At 35.6% G+C, this 21,136-nt stretch overlaps 1 protein-coding gene across 1 annotated transcript; it reads left to right on the forward strand.

The window, feature by feature from the left end:
* Nucleotides 1–12,689: 12,689 nt before the first annotated feature.
* Nucleotides 12,690–16,840, forward strand: LOC145625453 (uncharacterized). The gene is made up of 7 exons (XM_081678490.1): nt 12,690–13,298; nt 13,404–13,782; nt 14,047–14,790; nt 14,863–14,972; nt 15,099–15,152; nt 15,261–15,379; nt 16,651–16,840. Exons 1-7 carry the CDS (start codon nt 12,690–12,692, stop codon nt 16,838–16,840), a joined length of 2,205 nt encoding a protein of 734 aa, XP_081534616.1.
* Nucleotides 16,841–21,136: the final 4,296 nt, after the last annotated feature.

A 21,136-nucleotide genomic window follows, 5' to 3' on the forward strand; every position in this document is an offset into this window, starting at 1 on the left:
TGTTGTTGGATTAAGCTAGTGTTGTTGTTGAATGTTGATTTCATGTTGTTTACAATGCGCAAGGGTTGGATTAGTTTATATGTTTTTCACACTAAAACAGGGGAGGTTTTTATTTTCTACAAAATCTGGGAAAACCTTGTTGAAGAATTTCTGCCTAAATAAACATGGTCAATGAACCTGCTTTGATGAATTTTGTTGCTGGGTATACTGCTACAGATTCTGTCTTGCTGTTTTTGTTTTTTTTTTTTATTGAAATTGAATCAGGGACAAATGGTTTTGGATGAATTTTGTTAAGCAACAACGGTGATTCTGCCAGGTTCATGCCCCTTTAAATAGAGAAACTAACGGCTAGTTTCTTAGTCAAATTTAATACATTTATTTTTTTAAAAAAAATATTAATTTTTTAATTAGGTATGGTTAGTGATGAGTTAGTGGTGAGTTTATTCACCTGAAAAACACTTTGAGTACCCAAAAGCAAAGTAAAAAAAATTGAGTACCTAAAAGGTGAAATTTTTAAGAATTGAGTACCTAATTGTACTCTTAACTCCATTTAATTTTTATGCTCTAAAAAATAATACAAAAAGATTATTTATAAGCACATTGGATATTTGGGGTAGTTGATTTACAAACTTAATTTTTTTTTTTTTATCATTATTTTATTTTATATACGTTTAATATTAATGAAGTCTATGCCTACTTGCCAAAATTGAAGATATACCTTCTCCATTACTTTGCTACGAATTTAAGAAAATGTGAAAAAGGTGGGTAAATGTAGAGCTGTCAATTCGAGTAAACGGGTCGGGTAAGAGTGGGTCGGGTCAACTCGGGTTGGGTCAATTCGGATTAATTCCATAACCTATGCGGGTTAGGTTTGGGTCGGGTCACGTCGTGCCATACTTCTTATCGGGTTTGGGTCAAGTTAATAATAGGCCGGGTTACATTCGGGTCAGGTGAACAATAGATCGGGTTTAATTCGGATTTTCACGGGTCATTCTCGGGTTTGAGTCGGGTTCGGTTCAAATCAATAATTTGCGAATTATAATCAGGTCGGGTCATTCTCGGGTTCAAGTCGGGTTCGGTTCAAGTCAATAATTTGCGGGTTATAATAAGGTTGGGTCATTTCCAAGTCAGGTCATTCTCGGATTCAAGTCAGGTTATGTTCAAGTCAATAATTTGCAGGTTACAATCAGGTCGGGTTATTTCCAAGTCAGGTCATATTTGGGTTTTAACAAACTATAAATAGATTATTATAATTTTTATCAAGCTAATTATTTCCTTTTACTATAATATATATGACAATATACTAGAAAACTATAGTCTATAATATAGGAAGATAATTATCTCGTTTGACCATACAACAAATATATACTACATTTAACTCTTAAATTTAAGGATGTTGCTCCCTTTCTTTTGCTGGTCTGGACCGACTTGGTCTCCCTAGACAAAATGCATTGATAAACAATAATAAGGTGGTCTAAATTGCATTTAAGGTGATTTGAAATCGGGTCAGGAACAATTTGGGTTGCATTTAGGTCGGGTCAATGACAAGTCGTATTAATTTCGAGACGGGTTAGTAAAAGATCGATTTGAATTTTTGGGTCGGGTAAGTAATAGGTCTGGTAAAATTCAGGTCAGGTCAATAACAAGTTGGGTTGGGTCAATAACAAGTCGGATTGATTTCGGGTCGGCTTTGTAACAGGTTGGGTTAAATTCGGGTTGGGTTAGGAACGGGTCGGGCTGAATTCAGATCAGGTTAGTAACAGGTTGGGTTAAATTCGGGTTTTGACAGGTTAAAAACGGATTATGGTCAATTTCGGTTCAAGTCAGGTTCGGTGCAAGTTAATTAAATTGGTCGTTGTAAACCGGTAAATTGGCCGTTTAACAGCAAATTGGATGGTTCCACACACCCAATTGGACTCCCGTAGTATATTAAGGACCATGGTAAACATTTTGACAATTTTTATTTCTGGCCAAAAATAAAGTCAAAAAATTCAAAAATTGAAGGCTAATATCCACGTTTTTTTGAAAATTTTTGGAGGTTTCGGGTATTAGTGTAGAAAAGTCTTGATATTTTAGGGGATACATCTCGGGGTAATATTATGTCATTTGGAACCATATATGATCATTATATGTTGTCATAAATGTTCGTAGTATGCTTGAATTAATGAAATCCGTGCAAGTTGTAAACCGGTAAATTGGTCGTTTATAGGTAAATTGGATGGTTCCACCAACCCAATTGGACTCCCGGAGTATATGAGGGACCATGGTAAACATTTCGGCAATTTTTATTTAAAGGTGAAAAAAAAGTCAAAAAATTCCAAAATTGAAGACTAATATCCACGCTTTTTGAGAAATTTTAGAGGTTTCGGGGTTCGGTGTCGAAAAGTATTGAAATTCTATGGGATACATCTCAAGGTCATATAATGCCATTTTGAACAATATATGATCATTATTTGTTGTCATAAATGTTCGTGGTAGGCTTGAGTTAATGAAATCGGTGCAAGTTGTAAACCGGTAAATTGGTCGTTTAAAGGCAAATTGGATGGTTCCATCCACCCAATGGGACTCCCAGACGGTATTAGGGATCATGGTAAACATTTCGGCAATTTTTATTTAAAGGTGAAAAAAAAGTCAAAATTACAAAATTGAAGGCTAATATCCACGTTCTTTGAGAAATTTTGGAGCATTCGGGGCCCGTTGTCGAAATGTTTTGAGATTCTAGGGGATACATCTCGGGGTCATATAATGCCGTTTGGAGCCATTCATGATCATTATATGTTGTCATAAATGTTCGTGGTATGCTTGATTTAATGAAATTGGTGCAAGTTGTAAACCGGTAAATTGGTCGTTTAAAGACAAATTGGATAGTTCAACCCATCCAATTGTACTCCCGGAGTGTATTAGGGACCATGGTAAAAATTTCGGCAATTTTTATTTCCGGGCGAAAAAAGTAAAAAAAAATCCAAAATTAAAGGCTTATATACACGTTTTTTGTGAAATCTTGGAAGTTTCGGGGCATAGTGTCGAAAAGCATTGAAATTTTAGGGAATAAATCTCTGTGTCATATAATGACGTTTGGAACCATATATGATCATTATATGTTGTCATAAATGTTCGTGGTAGGCTTTATTTAATGAAATCGGTGCAATTAAGTTATAAACCGGTAAATATGCCATTTAAAGGCAAATTGGGTGGTTCCACCCACCCAATTGGACTCTCGAAGGGTATTAGGGACTATGGTAAACATTTCGGCAATTATTATTTTCGAAGAAAAATGTCTAAAAATTCCCAAAATAAAGACTAATATCCACGTTTTTTGACTTTTGAGTAATGTTGGAAATTTCGTGGCCCGGTATCGAAAAGTCTTGATATTCTAGGGAATACATCTTAGGGTCATATAATGTCGTTTAGAACCTTGTATGATTATTATTTGCTGTCATAAATGTTCGTGGTAGGCTTGAGTAAATGAAATCTGTGCAAGTTGTAAACTGGTAAATTGGTTGTTTAAAGGCGAATTGGATGATTCCACCCACCCAATTGGTTTACTGGAGGGTATTAAGGTCCATTGTAAACATTTCGGCAATTTTTAATTTTAGGGCGAAAAAAAGCCAAAAATTTCCAAAATTAAAGGTTAATTTTGGAAATTTTTGAGGTTTCGAGGCACGTCGTCGAAAAGTCTTGAGATTTTGGGGAATGCATATGGGGGTCATATAATGCCGTTTGGAACCATATATAATCATTATATATGTTGTCATAGATGTTCATAGTAGGCTTGAGTTAATGAAATCGGTGCAAGTTGTAAATCGGTAATTTGGCCGTTTGAAGGCAAATTGGATGGTTCCACCCACCCAATTGGACTCCTGGAGGTTATTATGGACCATGGTAAACATTTGGGCCATTTTTGTTTTTGGGCGAAAAAAGTAAAAAAAATTCCAAAATTGAAAGCTAAAATCCACGTTTTTGAGAAATTTTGGAGGTTTCGAGGCCCGGTGTCGAAAAGTATTGAAATTTTAAGGAATAAATATTAGAGTCGTATAATGCCGTTAAGAGCCATATATGATCATTATATGTTGTCATAAATGTTCGTGGTAGGCTTGATTTAATGAAATCAGCGCAAGTTGTAAACCGATAAATTGGTCGTTTAAAGGCAAATTGAATAGTTCAACCCACCAAATTGGACTCCCGAAGGATATTAAGAACCATGGTAAAAATTTCGGAAAGTTTTATTTGTGGGCGAAAAAAAAGTAAAAAAATTAAAAAAAATTGAAGGCTTATATCCAAGCTTTTAGAGAAATTTTGGAGGTTTCGGGTCACAGTGTTGAAAGGACTTAAGATTTTAGGGAATACATTTCAGGGTCATATAATGACGTTTGTGACCATATATGATCATTATATGTTGTCATAAATGTTCAGGGTAGGCTTGAGTTTACGAAAACAGTGCAAGTTGTAAATCGATAAATTGGTTGTTTAAAGGCATATTGGATGGTTCCACCCACCCAATTGGACTCCCGAAGAATATTAGTGACCATGGTAAACATTTCGCCAATTTTTATTTCCGGGCGAAAATTTCCAAAATTGAAGGCATTTATCCACGCTTTTTGAGAAATTTTGGAGATTTCGAGACTCAGTGTCGAAAAGCCTCGAAAATTTAAGGGATACATCTCGTGGTCATAAATGCCGTTTGGAATCATATATAATCATTATATGTTGTCATAAATGTTCGTTGTAGGCCTGAGTTAGTGAAATCGGTGCAAGTTGTAAACCGGTAAATTGGTCGTTTAAAGGCAAATTGGATGGTTCCACCCACCCTATTGGACTCTCGAAGGATATTAGGGACCATGGTAAACATTTTGTTAATTTTTATTTTCAGGCGGAAATAAGTCAAAAAATTCCAAAATTGAATTCTAATATCCACGTTTTTTGAGAAATTTTGGAGGTTTCGGAGCCCGTTGACGAAAAGACTCGAGATGTTAGGGGATACATCTCGGGGTCATATAATGCCGTCGTCTGGAACAGTATATAATCATTATATGTTGTCATAAATGTTCGTGGTAGGCTTGAATTAATGAAATTGGTGCAGGTTGTAAATCTGTAAATTGGCCGTTTAAAGGTAAATTGGTTAGTTCGTTCCACCTATCTAATTGGACTCCCGGAGGGTATTGGGGAAATGGGGACCATGATAAACATTTCAGAAATTTTTGTTTCCGGGCAAAAAAAAGTCAAAAAAATTTATAAATTGAAAGCTACATCTAGTTTTTTGAGAATTTTTGGAGTTGATAGGTTGTCGTACACCTGTCAAAAATAAATTCATAACAAAACCAACTAACAATGTAGTAGGGTATGTAGGGTCGAATCCACAGAGAGATGGCTATTCAATCTAACTTCTAATGTATGGAGAAACTAAACTATGTCGCGAAATTGAGATAAGAACATAGTCTAAAATAAAGTAGGGATAAAACAATTAATAAAAAGACCTAGGGTTATGGTTCACCATGCTTATAATTCTAAATCTGTCAAATATCAATAACAATTCAATCAATAAATTATCTAGAGCAATTGCTAAGCCTACGGTCGGGTCTTAACGCTCTCAATTCAACATATGCAGTTCGGTCGCTAACATAATCAAAATTGCTAATTGTAGGTAAGCCTCTAAAAGTAAGATATTTCAATTCAAACTCTTATTAACAAGAATTAATCAAACAATTGATCAGGTTGCAAGATTAACAATAAAACACTATCAATTAGAGAAATCAATAATCAAAATATCAATAATATCAAATAAGATTCATTATATAAACATGGATTCCCAAACCCTAGAAATGAACTAGTCTAGCATGAAATAAATAAATAAAACTAGATCTAAGAAATAAAACATAATTAAAAGCAAGAAAATAGAAATAAAATACCTCAATGAATTAAAATAGTAAACCCAAGAATCATCCATGGAAGAATCCATGGAGATGCCATGAGAAACTAGGGTTCAAAAGAGAAAACTAAAAAGAACGTAAAATAATAAAAGATATAAAAGGTATAAGGGAAAAATAATATCCCTTGGAGTATTTATATTATCCTAAAACTAATCTAAAGATAGATAAAGAAAAGAAATAAGAAAATAAAAAAATACATAAGCTGCATTACTATTGGACCAAGACGATGACGTGGCACAAAGATGATCGATGCAAGAGGGACAAGTGAAGACGTGACAGCGACAAATCCTCGTGGCTGCTGTTCATCGCCAAAACCTGCGGGCGCAGGTCAGCCCCGCGGCCTGGCAGTAGCGCTGGGAAGTTCGCATGGGCGCGGGGTTTGGTCGCAAGGTACATAGCACAAATTAAAATGGCCATAACTTCTATTCTAGGAGGATTCTTGGGGCATGTGACCTATCATTGGAAATCTCTTCAAGTCTAGTTTCCAACGCAATTTGAATCGCATCAATACAATCTGTAGAACTCAAGTTATAATTAAAAGAGTGGACAAAGGTCAGTTTTGCCACTTTGTAAAATATCGTTTAACTTCGTTTCTAACTCAAATTCAATTCTGAAAGATGCATAGCGACCCTTGTGAATGCTATATTCATTCCTCATGCATATAAATATCAAAATCAACATTCACGAACATAATATATACGATTAATAAACTCGATTCGTCGGCTTCCATCGAATATCATCCGAATCAACTCCAAACACTTCGAAAGCGTTCAAATGACTATATAGTCACCTGAAACATTAATACAAACACAAACGGAGCGTAATAGAGCACAAAACAAATAACTTATGCATTTGCGTCCTAAAAAGAAACAAAAAGACCTAAAAATCAACAATAAACTTAGCATAAACATGCCTATAAAACCTATATAAATATGATTCATCAGGAGTCTTTGGGCCCGGTGTCGAAAAGTCTTGAAATTCTTGGGAATACATCTCGGGGTTATATAATGTCTTTTGGAACCATATATGATCATTATTTGTTATATAAATGTTCGTGGTAGGCTTAAACTAATGAAATCGGTGCAAGTTGTAAACCGGTAAATTGGTCGTTTAAAGGCAAATTGGATGGTTCCACCCACCCAATTGGATTCCCAGAGGTTATTAGGGACCATGGTAAATATTTCGGCAATTTTTAAATTCGGGCGAAGAAAATTAAAAAAATTCCAAAATTAAAGGCTAATATCCATGCTTTTAAGACATTTCAAATGTTTCGGGGCCCAGTGTCGAAAAGCATTGAGATTTAAGGGGATACATTTCAGGGTCATATAATGTTGTTTGGAACCATATATGATCATTATTTGTTGTGATAAATGTTCGTGGTAGGCTTGAGTTAATGAAATCGGTGCAAGTTGTAAATCGGTAAATTGGTCATTTAAAGGCAAATTGGATGGTTCCGCCTAGCTAATTGGACTCCCGGAAGGTATTTGGGACCATGCTAAACATTTAGGCAAATTTTATTTTCGGGTGAAAAGAAGTCAAAAAATTCCAAAATTGATGGCTAATTATCCACGCTTTTTGAGAAATTTCGAATGTTTCGGGAGCCGGTGTCGAAAAGCATTGAGATTTCTTGGGATACATTTCAGGGTCATATAATGCCGTTTGGAACCATATATGATCGTTATATGTTGTCATAAATGTTCGTGGCAAGATTGAGTTAATGAAATCGATGCAAGTTGTAAATGGTAAATTGGTCGTTTAAAAGCAAATTGGATGGTTCCACCTAGCCAATTGGACTTCCGGAGGGTATTAGGGACCGTGGTAAACATTTCGGTTGTATTTATTTCCGGGTGAAATAAAGTCAAAAAATTCCAAAATTGAAGACTAATATCCATGCTTTTTGAGAAATTTTGGAGGTTTCGGGTAGAGTTGTAAATTCGGATAAACGGGTCGGGTTTGTGTCGATAAGAGTGGGTCGGGTCAACTCAATTCATATTAATTCCATAACCTATGCGGGTCGGGCTTGGGCCGAGTCATGCTTTAGTCGGGTCACGTCGAGTCATACTTTTTATCAGGTTTGGGTCGGGTTAATAACATGTCGGGTTAAATTCGTATCGGGTGAACAATACATCGGGTTTAATTCGAGTTTTCACGACTTAAAACAGGTTAGGGTAATTCTCGGGTTCAAGTCAGGTTTGGTTCAAGTCAATAATTTACGGGTTATAATCAGGTTGGGTCATTCTCGGGTTTCAGTCGGGTTCGATTCAAGTCAATAATTTGCGGGTTATAATCAGGTCGGGTCATTCTGGGGTTCAAGTTAGGTTCGGTTCAAGTCAATAATTTGCGGGTTATAATCAGGTTGAGCCATTTTCAATTCGGGTCATTCTCGGATTCAAGTCAGGTTATGTTCAAGTCAATAATTTGCAGGTTACAATCAGGTTGGGTCATTTCCAAGTGAGGTCATATTCGAGTTCAACTAACTATAAATAGATTATTATCATTTTTATCAAGCTAATTATTTCCTTTGACTATAATATATATGGCAATATATTAGAGAACTATAGTCTATAATTTATAAAAATAATTATCTCCTTTGACCATGCAACAAATATATACGATATTTAACTCTTAAATTGAGGATGATGCATGCTCCTTTATTTTGTTGGCCTGGACCGACTTAGTCTCCCAAGACAAAATGCATTGATAAACAATAATAAGGTGGTTTAAATTGCATTTAAGGTGATTTGAAATCGGGTCAGGAACAATTTGGGTTGAATTTAGGTCGGGTCAATAACAAGTCGTGTTGATTTCGAGTTGTGTTAGTAACAGATCGGGTTGAATTTTTGGGTCGGGTGAATAATAGGATTGGTAAAATTCGGGTTGGGTCAATAACAAGTCGGGTTGATTTCGGGTCGTCAGGTTTGTAACAGGTTGGGTTAGGAACGGGTCGGGTTAAATTCAGGTCAGGTTAGTAACAAGTCGTGTTAAATTCGGGTTTTGACGAGTTTGGGTCAATTTCGGTTCATCTCAGGTTCGGTTAAGGTCATTAATGTACGGGTTACATTCGGGTCGGGTCATCCCTAGGTTAGTTCATGTTCGGGTTTGAGTCTCACATACTTGGGTCAACTAGGGTCTAGGGTTGGTTTCAGGTCGGGTCGGGTTGGTTTTAGGTCACCATTTTTTCGAGTTCAGATGGGTCGGTTAATAACCAAATGCCATTAATGACTAACGGTCGTTAACTCCGTTAGTCATTAAGATTAAATCTTGACACATGTCATAATATGATTGGTTCATTTTAATTACTATTTATTTTAATTAATAATAATAATATATATTTTTTTTCTTCATTTTTGTGGCAAAAATTGCTCGTGTAAAGTTTTGGGGGACATTTTGATCCTTTATGGAAACCAATTAAGCTCGAAATTATTAAAAAAATAACATAAATGCTTCGTTTGGTATGTTGAAAAATATTTCGATTAGCGTATTTGTAGACACCCATTTGTGTCTCCCCAAAACCAAACCCAGTGATGAGTACCTTTCACGTCGAATCATAATCGAATGAAACGAAAGTGTGGAAGGTCTAGTGTTGCGGAAAATTTTTATTTCTTTTCTCTTCTCTCTGTTTTTGAAAACTTATTTTAAGAAAACAGCCAATCCAGTTTGGTTGGTCCATGATATGGGTCCAATAGTAGTGTAGTTGGATGGGGCTTGCAAAGACCTTTCCAACGATATATTATAAGCCCAATTCCGATGAATATTGAGGAAGTTATGGCCAATTTACCAAACTGGGCCCGGTTTGAGCTTTATGTACGGCCCAATGATCTAGGGGAGGGCCTAATATGATTTATCATTCCTAATGCAATTAGGAATGGTTTTAGTCTTCTAGATTCTTCTAGAAGGTTCTTTTCATTCCTAATTCAATTAGCATTGATAAATTGACTTTTGTTGACTTTTTAGAGTTTTAATCAAAATCAAATAGCATTTTTGAGGAAATTATATTATTTTATCCTCCAGTACGGTAAACTTATCGGATTTTCGAAAACGCGTTAGAATCAGGCTTGGCGCCTAACCCCAGGCCTTGGCGCCTGGCGCTAAGGCTGGTGCCTGGCGCCAGCTAGCCAGGGTTGGCGCCAGCTCTGTTTCCTGAGCGTCAGACTCTGTTTTGTTAAATTATCTTTTTTGGCTGATTTTCTTTATAAATATCGTATTAAAAACTCCGTTTTCATTAACCAATTAATTTCATTCATCAATCATCATCTACATTCATTCATCAGTTCTTTCATTCATCTCTCTTAAACATTCAATTCTTTCTTACTTTGCTTTTCATACAAAATTCCGCATTCACAAGATCTAGAAACACCTAGCCATATTCGAAGTTGCCTTCGTCCTAGACGTGAAAGGTTTTAATTTCTGAGGGTTTGGTCCCAAATCTCTCTTTCAATTATTTAATTTAATTGTTTTGTTTATTATTTTCCTTGAAGTTACTAACGTGTGTATTTTGTTATTAGAAAGAGGTACGAGGCATCAAAGTAAGTGCTTTAATTGATTTATTGATTTTTATGATGTAGAAATCATGTTTACATTGTTATTATGATATTCCTAGTATCATGTCTAGGGTAATTTTAATATTAAATATGATTGTTACGATGCTTTCTATTCTCTTCCTAATATTTATTATTGTTAGTATCATGTTAGGGTTAAATATTAGGGTTTGTTATTAATCTTGTTAGTATCATGCCTAGGATCTTGCTACTTTTATTATGCTTTAATATTAACATAAACATGATTATGATTATAATTGTTGTAATTCATGATGATTATGATTGTGAATATTATTATTATTATTTTGATAATGATTATTTTATTTATGATTATTACTCATTATTGATTATTATTATGTTGCTTGATGATATTTATTGTTATTGCTTGATCACACCTTTTTATTGCATGTTTAAAGGGAATTGATACTTGTAATCACGCTTAATAAGATATTTAATAATCTTGTTTAGGGTTAATTGTGATTATAATTTCAAGTGATCGTCAATAATAGTTTATTTGTGCATTAAATTCAACCAACATAGATAAACAGGTTTAGGGTTAATCCTATTGATTGCATGTTAATCAGAAAGCGCACATGAATACGATCAGAATAAAGTAGAGGCCTATTATTAGGGCAGGTTCAATCTCTTTTAGGTTGAATTTGTACCTTCATCCCCGAACCCTTATTTGGTTCATGACCTTATGGAGTTAACGATCTCTTGGATCGTTAGGGGGTGTAACCTTCACCTCGTAAACGGTTTACAAGTTCCTTAAAAACTTGTTGGCGACTCTTTTGCTCTATCTTCTTCCCTTTTGGACGCCACCGTACTTTAGTGTATGATCACAGTGGGGTTCAAGCTGGTGGGATTTTAAAGGCTTGAAATTATTCCCTACAGTATTGTTATTTTCTAATCATCAAAATTGATCGGGTAAGGTTTTGGGGGTCATTTGATCCTTTATGGATACAAATTAAGCTCAGACTAAACAAAAAATAACGTAAATGCTCCGTTTTGTGTGTTGAAAAATATTTCGATTAGTGTGTCGTTATTTTTAACCATCAAAATTGACCGGGTAAGGTATTGGGGGTCATTTTGATTCTTTATGGGAACAAATTAAACTCGGAATTGACTAAAAAATAACTTATATGCCCCGTATTGTATGTTAATATTGTAATTTTTTTCGGAAAAAATGCAAAACAGGGTATTTACGTTTTTTTTTTTGCCAATTTCGAGTTTAATTTGTACCCATAACGGGTCAAAAATGACCCTCAAAACCTTACCCGAACAATATTCGTCACGAAAATCGAAAAAAGTATTATTTATTCATTAAAATAAATACTAAGTAATTATTATGTATTAATTTTAAAAAGTAATGGCATTTGGTGAAATAATTCTCCAAATTAATGGCATTTGGTGAAATAAGAATTGCATTAACGGAAAACTAACGTTCATATGCTATTAGTGGCACGTGATGTCATTGTATTGTTTGTCAGTGGCATTTGGTGAATTTTATAAACTTTGATGGCATTTGGTGAATTTTGTAAGTACTCAATGTCATTTGATGAAATAGCCGTAAAATGATAACATATACAGATATTGACAAATGTAATTAATCTCTTCCTTTTTCATTCTTTCCTCTACATCATAGTTAAGATTATTTATTAATTTATTTTTATTTTATTAATTGAGATAAAGGTTTTTTCTCATCCTTAAAAAAAAAAAAGGTTTTTTCTCATCGATCATCATCGGGATGATTTTCAAAAGTGGTTGGTAGATGATTTCAAGGGAATTTGGGTGGATTTTTGGTGGTGGCCTGGATAAGTGGGTGGGAAGGAGTTAGAGTGTATTGTTAGGGCCTATTATTATGTATAGTGTATAGTTATCGGGCCTATCTCATGAGCCCTAATCTATTTTCTAGGTTGTATATATACGCTTGCTATACTCTAATGAAAACTACGGAAAATTATTTCGTGACATGGTATCGGAGCCAAAATCACTGTAAGTCCTACATCTCTAAATTTTTTTTTCTAATTCCCACTATCAATTACTACATTCTAAATTCTAATTTCTAAACACAGTTTCTATTTCCTGATTCGACATTCTCTAATTAATTCCCACTATCAATTTCTAATTCCGCTATCAACTTTTTAATTACTAATCCCTAAGTTTGTGGGTTCTGCCAATTTGCGATATTCGGTGGTTGCATTTCTTTAATACTTGTTCAACAATGGTGGATGAAGGCATGTTTATCTCTAATCGACGTGATAAGTCAACCTTGTACTGTACCCACTGCCATCGTTTTGGTCACGACCATGCCGCTTGCTTCCTTGTCCACGGGTTACCCGATTGGTGGCTTGACAAGTATGGGCATAAAGGGCGAGTTTCCTCTTCGTTTTCTGCTGCTACTGCTTGTTCTTCGACTGCCCAGCAGGCTACGCCATCCTACCAACCAGAGAACTCCGCGACCCAGCCGCGGGACAACCCTCCCAACTGCAGCCAGGCCGCGGAGTGGACTGCCCAGCAGGTTGGGAGTCTTGCTCTTCCTCGGTTTGCTACTAAGACTGCCTCTACTACTTTGACAATGCTTTCTACTTCCGCCACTACTCCTATTTTGGGTGGTGTGTTCGATTCTCGTACCGATTCTATTAATGATGATTATTTATCTTTGTCGTGGATTATTGACACTGGTGCATCTCATCATGTTACTGGCAATGAGACTTTTCTACTAGATGCTCACTTAATTATTTCTTGTCCTTTTGGTCTTCCGGATGGTGCTAAGGCCATGGCTACTAAGGAGGGTTGTGTTGTCTTGGCAGATGGCATTACTCTTCAACATGTTTTATTTGTTCCGCAATTGAATTGCAATTTGATTTCGGTCTCTAAATTGATTGATGATTCTAATTGCTTTGTCCGATTCACTAATTCTCTTTGTGCTATACAGGATCAATCCTCGGGGAGCTTAATTGGAGGCGGTGAACGGATAGATAGACTATATTATTTTCGGCGTCTCCCAAAAGTATGTGCTCTCACAGGTCCGGACATTTCTACATTTGAGTTGTGGCATCGTCGTTTGGGGCATCCGTCGGAGAAAATTGTCAAATTGCTTCCTTCTATTCGAGGTAGTTCTGCTCCTAAGTGTTTACATAAAGCATGTGAAATTTGTCCTCTAGCAAAACAAACCCGAACCAGTTTTCCTGATAGTGATAGTCGTGCTAGTCTTATTCTTGAAATGATACATTGTGATTTGTGGGGACCGTATAAGACGGCTTCTACTTGTGGTGCTCACTATTTTTTAACTATAGTGGATGATTTCTCAAGAGGTGTTTGGGTTTATTTGCTGAATGATAAAACTGAAGTTTATTCTTCTTTCTGTTCTTTCTTTGCTATGGTTAAAAATCAATTTGATGTTACTGTTAAGTGTGTACGGAGTGATAATGGTACTGAATTTAAACACTTGCTTCCCTATTTTGATGAACATGGCATTCTCTTTCAAACCTCTTGTGTCGGTACCCCTCAACAAAATGGTCGGGTAGAGCGTAAACACCAACATATATTGAATGTTGGTAGAGCATTGATGTTTCAAGGCAATTTGCCAATTGATTTGTGGGGTGAGTGTATTCTTGGGGTGGTTTATGTTATTAATCGCACTCCTTCTGTTTTACTTGATAAGAAAACTCCATATGAAATGCTTTTTGGCAAAGAACCTGATTTTGATGCACTGCGTGTTTTTGGGTGTCTTTGCTTCGCTCATAATCAAAAAGCTAAGGGTGACAAGTTTGCTCCTAGGAGTAGGAAATGTGTGTTTGTGGGTTATCCTCATGGCAAGAAGGGTTGGAAGTTATATGATTTTGAAACTGGGGAAATTTTTGTCTCACGTGATGTCAAGTTCTATGAGAATGAATTCCCCTTTATGTCTGCTAGTGACTCTCTTAATGCTAATGTGGGAACCGAGGGTGTGTCACAAGAAAATGTGGTAGTTGATCATGATTTTTTGGATGATTTGGAAAATGTGTTGGAGGTCGGTGAATCCTCTATTGATCGCGGTTCCCCACAAGCACCGAGCAGCCCTGCCACTGCTTGTGACGCCGCTGCCACTACCTGTGCTACCCCCCATGATACTCACACTAATGCCACTGCTGACCCCTCTGCTACTGCTTCTGCCTCGGAGGCTGCTGATCTGAGCCTCTCATCTACATCATCTCTTGATCTTGGTCGTGGTCAACGACATAGACATCCCCCAGGTTGGCATCGAGATTATGTTGCACATACTATTTCTGTTCCGAGTCCATCTATCCCTGCTAGTTCACCGTCTACTCCATGCTCCTCAGGTACTCCCTATCCTTTAGCACATTTTGTGAATTGTGATAAATTTTCTGTACGACACCGTGTATTTATTGCAGCTATTGATACGGTGGTTGAGCCTCGTAATTTCAAGGAGGCAATGCAAGATGAGGGGTGGAAAGAGGCAATGCAAAAAGAAATTGATGCATTGGAAAACAATGGAACATGGGTGATGGAAAAATTACCTCCGGGCAAGAAAGCTCTAGGGTGCAGATAGGTTTACAAGGTCAAGCTTAATTCTGATGGCACACTCGAGAGATTGAAAGCTCGTCTTGTTATCTTTGGAAATCATCAGGTTGAGGGTATTGATTACAATGAGACTTTTGCTCCCGTTGCTAAAATGGTCACTGTTCGTGCTTTTCTTGCTGTTGCTGCTGCAAAGAATTGGGAATTGCATCAGATGGATGTCCACAATGCATTTCTTCATGGTGATCTTGATGAGGAAGTTTATATGAAGCTTCCCCATGGGTTTCATGGCTCTCAACCTGGTATGGTGTGTCGTCTTTTGAAGTCGTTGTATGGTCTTCGCCAGGAACCTCGTTGTTGGTATTCTAAATTGGTCGCCTCTCTGAAAAGGTACGGATTTGTGCAATCGTACTCTGACTATTCTCTTTTTACTCTGCAATCTGGGTCTATTCAACTTAGTGTTCTGGTGTATGTTGATGATTTGATAATTTCTGGTAATGATTCTTTTGCGATTTCAACATTCAAGTCATACTTGAGTGACTGTTTTCATATGAAAGATTTGGGTGTATTAAAGTATTTTCTTGGTGTTGAGGTTGCTCGTAGTCCGGAAGGTATATTTTTATGTCAACAGAAATATACACTTAACATTATTGCAGAGTCTGGTTTGCTAGGTGCTCGTCCGGCAGGTACTCCTATTGAGCAGAATCATACTCTGGCCAAATCAGAGTCCTCTTTCTTTTCTGATCCAGAGCAGTATCGACGGCTTGTGGGCCGTCTGATTTATTTGTCTTTTACTAGACCGGATTTGGCATACGCGGTGCATATTTGATCTCAATTTATGCAACACCCGCGACAGGACCATTGGAAAGCGGCTCTTCATACAGTGCGGTACTTGAAGGGATGTCCGGGTCAGGGTATCCTTTTGAGTTCAGATTGTGATTTCCATATTACAGGTTGGTGTGATTCAGATTGGGCGGGTTGTCCCTTGTCGCGCCGTTCTATCTCTGGCTGGTTGGTGTTTCTTGGGGCTTCTCCTATATCTTGGAAGACTAAGAAACAGGACACTGTGGCCAAGTCTTCTTCAGAGGCCGAATTCCGCTCAATGTCTAAAACTACTGATGAGTTGAAATGGTTAAAGGCCCTTTTTCTGAGTTTGGGTGTCTCGCATCCCCGTGCTATGAGTTTGTTTTGTGATAATCAATCTGCTTTGTATATTGCGAAGAATCCGGTTTTCCATGAGCGTACCAAGCACATTGAGGTGGATTGTTATTATCTTCGTGATGCGATTCAGGATGGTATCATTAGTCCGTCTTATATGAAGACAACGGATCAATTAGCGGATATATTCACCAAGGCTTTGAGTAAAAGTCTATTCATGTATTTACTTGGCAAGTTGGGCATTTGTGATTTGCATGCTCCAACTTGAGGGGGGGTGTTAGGGCCTATTATTATGTATAGTGTATAGTTATCGGGCCTATCTCATGAGCCCTAATCTATTTTCTAGGTTGTATATATACGCTTGCTATACTCTAATGAAAACTACGGAAAATTATTTCGTGACATGTATATAGCGGTGGTAGGATGTTTGGCCTTGTGGTGGTTTTGGAGCTGATTGACTAGGTGGTTTCTAGGAGGTTAAATGGGTTTTCGGTGATTGTTAGGTGGTTTCAAGGGAGTTTGGGTGGGTTTAGGAGGGGGTTAGGTGGATCAAAGTTGGTGGTCGGGTGGTATCATGGTATTGATGTGATTGAAATAATAGGGGGTTTTAGGTGGTCTCGTGTCTTGCATGTGGTGGTTAAAATGCCTGAAATTAATATTGTTTTAAAAGGTAGTTTTTCACAACAATACTAGTTTAAAATATGGTTTATAACAATTTTTTTTAAAGGAATAACTAAAATAGAGTATAGTATAATAAAAAAAGAATGAAGTGATGCAATCATGTTCTTGTGTGTTTAATACTTTAATTTAGATTACTTCATTCGATTTGACATGCTTATGTACAAAGTGTTGGATTTTAGTGAGGAGTAAGTAAATGGAGATCAATGGTCATAATTCATTTAGAATTGAGGGAATGTACATGCAGGTATATAAACCTGTCAAAAAAAATAATAATAATAATAATAATAATAATAATAATAATAATAATAAATTATATACTTGTATATACTTAGCTTGCGCTTACATTCCCTTAATTCTAAATACATTATGACCTTTAATCTCCATTTATGTCCAATTTCATACCAAAAATTAGTATGAAGTACTTGTATTAAATTAAAAAGTTAACAGTCTCTTCCCTTCCTCTCCTCTTTCTTAGTTCCTTATATCCCCCTTCACTATTGATAATTTTCTGCCAATTTTTCTTCTCCACCAAAGGACACAAAACCAATTGAAAAATACTTCATCCGTTTCTTTTTAGTTGTTACGTTTCTTTAGTCACGTTTGTCAATGTATAATTCAACCATTAATATCTTTAATTTTCAATAAGCAAAAATTATAAAAATTTAATACTACGTATTTAGAAAATATATAAGAAAATATATATCGTGATGATTCTAAGAAGATACCACATCACTATATTTTTCATTACATATAAATCACAAAACATGGTCAAATGGAAGTGTGTGAATAGTGCTAAAGTTGAACGTGTCTGTTGAAGTTTAAAGATTTTGATGATGATGAACTTAAACAAAGCAACCTTCAAACTAATAAAAGTTTTCTAAGTGTTGTGACTAAGACAGGTGAAGTTGGCTTTGAAAGTGGAAGAGTAACCTAGCTTTTGAAGACTCATAAGAGAACTTAAGGAAAGTTAAGGAAGATAAAAGAAGAGTTTCCTCACAGGAACTAGTGAAGTTCCTTAACAAGAACCCTGAAGACAGCAAGTTTTGGAAAAACTTGGTCTGCGAAGTTCCAGTTTGGAGCTGGAAGGAAATTAACAGCAAGAACTTAGTCCTCGACTGCGTGAAGCCCAAGTATCCTACATACTACCTCCGTTACATATTAGTTGGAACTTTTGCCAAAACGGGGTGCTACACATTAGATGCAATTTTTAATTTTTTTTCCTAATATAGTAAGTTTTTTTAAATGAAAGTACAAAAATATCCTTACTAAAGAACTTATAAACAGTTAAATACAATTAACTATCTAAATCAGATTTCATTAAATTCATAATCTAATTATTAACATAATATTTTCACCTAATTTAACTCATCTAACACATAAATTAACTCATCTAACATATAAATCAGATGGGGTTTCGAGTCGTTTGGGTTAAGAGGGGGTAATTTTGGGGTTGTTTGCGCTGCGGGGGTGGTTTTAGGGTTGTGAGTCAAGCTGTGAGATGGGTGGTCTAAAGGTGGTTGCTGTTTGACGTTGGTTTGTGGTGTGGCTGTTGTTGTTGTTGGTGGTCATTTATTTTAATTACCTCCACTTTCTCTCTCCTACCCTTAATTTACTATACTTTAATTCATTAATTAACCATTATGAAATTTTGTCTTAGAATCCGTGTCAAGCTCAAAGTTGCAACTAGGGATGGCAATGGGTCGGATCTGGACCGGGTCCGGATGGACCCGGATCCAGATCCGTTTTTGTATATAGGATCCAGGTCCGACCCGGATCCGTCGGGTCTAGAAAATGAAGACCCGGATCCGGATCCGCGGGTCCAACGGATCCGGGTCCAATTTATTTTGCCTAATTTTTTGCAATAAATGTAATGTTCGGGTCAAAAAATTTATTTCCAACTTACGTTGTGTGTTATTAAGTTCAACCCCAACTTAACCAACTTATACACTCATATTTTGAATTAAAATTATAAACAAAAAAAAAAAAAAAAAAAAAAAAAAAAAAAAAAAAACGATGTTACATATGAGCTAATGAAAAAACAATGATGATGTATATATAATATGAGCATCCAAAATTCATCTGGTTAATCTTTATCATTACTAACATTATCAACATTTTAAATAAAGAAACAAACAATTTTAGTTTTTTTTTTAATAGGAAAAATAAAAAAGGGTCTACGGATCTGGATCCGGGTCTAGGGCCCAGACCCAGATCCAGATTCGTTTTTGTCAGCAGGACCCGGATCCGTCGAGTCCAAAATTCAAAGACTCAGATCCGTGAAAAACGGATCTGGATCCACGGATGCAGGTCGGGTCCAGATCCATTGACATCCCTAGTTGCAACTAATTTGAAACCTGAGGTAGTATTTAGTACGACAAAAGCAATTCAGTTTTAATATAGTCTTTATCTTTTAGAATTTTTATAAATATGTTAAAGAGGTTTACGCTTGAGATTTATTAGAAACGTGACAAAAGCTTGGCAAGCTTTTTAAAATTGGAAAGTTAAAAAGATAATTTTTAAGAAAAGATTTTCTTGACAAGATTTATTTTCTTAAAAACCAAATATCAAAAAGAAATTATTCTTTGAGATAATTTATCTTTGTTAAATTTCCTAAAAGATTTTCTTCCAAAAATATTTACTTAAAAATTGTGTTTTTGGATTTAGGAAAATTAACTTGTTTATCTTTTAAAACCCTACTTTCTATACAAGCAAGTCTTGTATAAATAGTATAAAACCGAAAATTCATTTTCAGTGAGTTTTATGCGTGAAGAAATCTAAGTGTGCTTAATTGTGTAAGTTTGCTAAGCCCTTTACTTTGTCATATTTGTTTCGTATTTCATGCGTAGCTTGCCTCTCATACATCAGTGTCTTTACTCTGTAATTGGTTGGGTTCTTGAGTGTGTGTGTGTGTGTAATCATCCTTGCATACAATAGTGAGAGTAGTACTCAGTGAGTACGAGTGAATCTAAGTCAGGGATTTAGATTGGGTAGGATATGGTCCTCTGTGTAGCAAGTTCATTCTGAAACTTGTGAGCATAGGTCTGATTATAATAGGTTTGTAACTTGTGAAGTTTGCCCTATTATAGTGCATTGGTTTGGTTTTGAAATCCCTTATAAGGGTCGAGGTTTTACTTTCAGTTGGGCCCTGAAAGGTTTCCTCGTAAGATATTGTGTGCATTGCAAGTTCTTTTACATTCTGTTTTACATTTTGCGAAAAGTAGTCAATATGAACTCACATACAATTCACCTCCCCTCTTGTGGTGTTCGTCTCAACTAACAGTAATTAAAGGTAGTATCATTTTAATTGTACTACCTCCGTTACATATTATTTGCAACTTTGGAATATTTTATCTCTCACAAATATTGCCCAAAATTGCAATTAATATGTAACGGAGGTAGTACATATTTTGCAACAATTTTGAATATTTTGTGTGACATTACAAAATTTCAAGTTATTATGGAGAAATTTGAGAGAGAGAAAAAATGAGGGAAATTTTAGATACAGAAAATTGGGAAAATAGAAGTTTTAATTTATTTCCAGTGTGTAAGTAAAGTTTGGTTACTTAAATCAATGATAGGCAAATCATAACCTTTAGATTTAAGTTAACCCCAACGGTATAGATCTATTCTCATATAATTATGTTATTCTTATGATTGAAAAAATGGTACTCCCTTCGTTTCAATATGATAGTCTCATATGGAATCAATCACATAAAATAAGAAAAGGATAATATTTAGAATCTAATATTAAATTAAAAAAACAATTTATAAATAGTTTTGCCTTATTTTATTTTTTTGATTTTTTTAAGAAAGCTTTAGTCATATTTGCATAAATCAATGGAGTAATTTCTTTACTTAGAGTCATGTCATTAATTCACAATCAATTAATCTAACCAATCAGAATTTAATATGAATAAAATAGGAAATAAAAACTAAGTTAAAAGTGGAATACATTCAATATGGGTATATCTTTTTGAAACGCCCAAAATAGTATATGGGACTAACAAATTAAAACTGAGGGAATAATAGCTAAATTGTACTCCCTCCGTGTTTTTTTAAGTGTTACACCTCCTTTTTTGGCAAAAAGCTACATTAAAATATTATATTTTTTTCTTCTCATGGTCCCCACCCAAACACACTACTACTTTTATATTATATTTTTCCTCTCACATTAATTACTTTTTAATAAACTATTAACCCTACTATCTTTCTTTTACAATTTTTTAATACTTCAACTACCCTATTTACCTCTTATTTTCTTTAAGTCTATTAAATTGCCTAAAATTATATGCCGGTCAAATTGTAACA

The sequence above is a fragment of the Chenopodium album genome, chromosome 3 (genome assembly GCF_948465745.1).
Source record: "Chenopodium album chromosome 3, dcCheAlbu1.1, whole genome shotgun sequence".
In the NCBI taxonomy this organism is placed as follows: Eukaryota; Viridiplantae; Streptophyta; class Magnoliopsida; order Caryophyllales; family Amaranthaceae; genus Chenopodium; species Chenopodium album.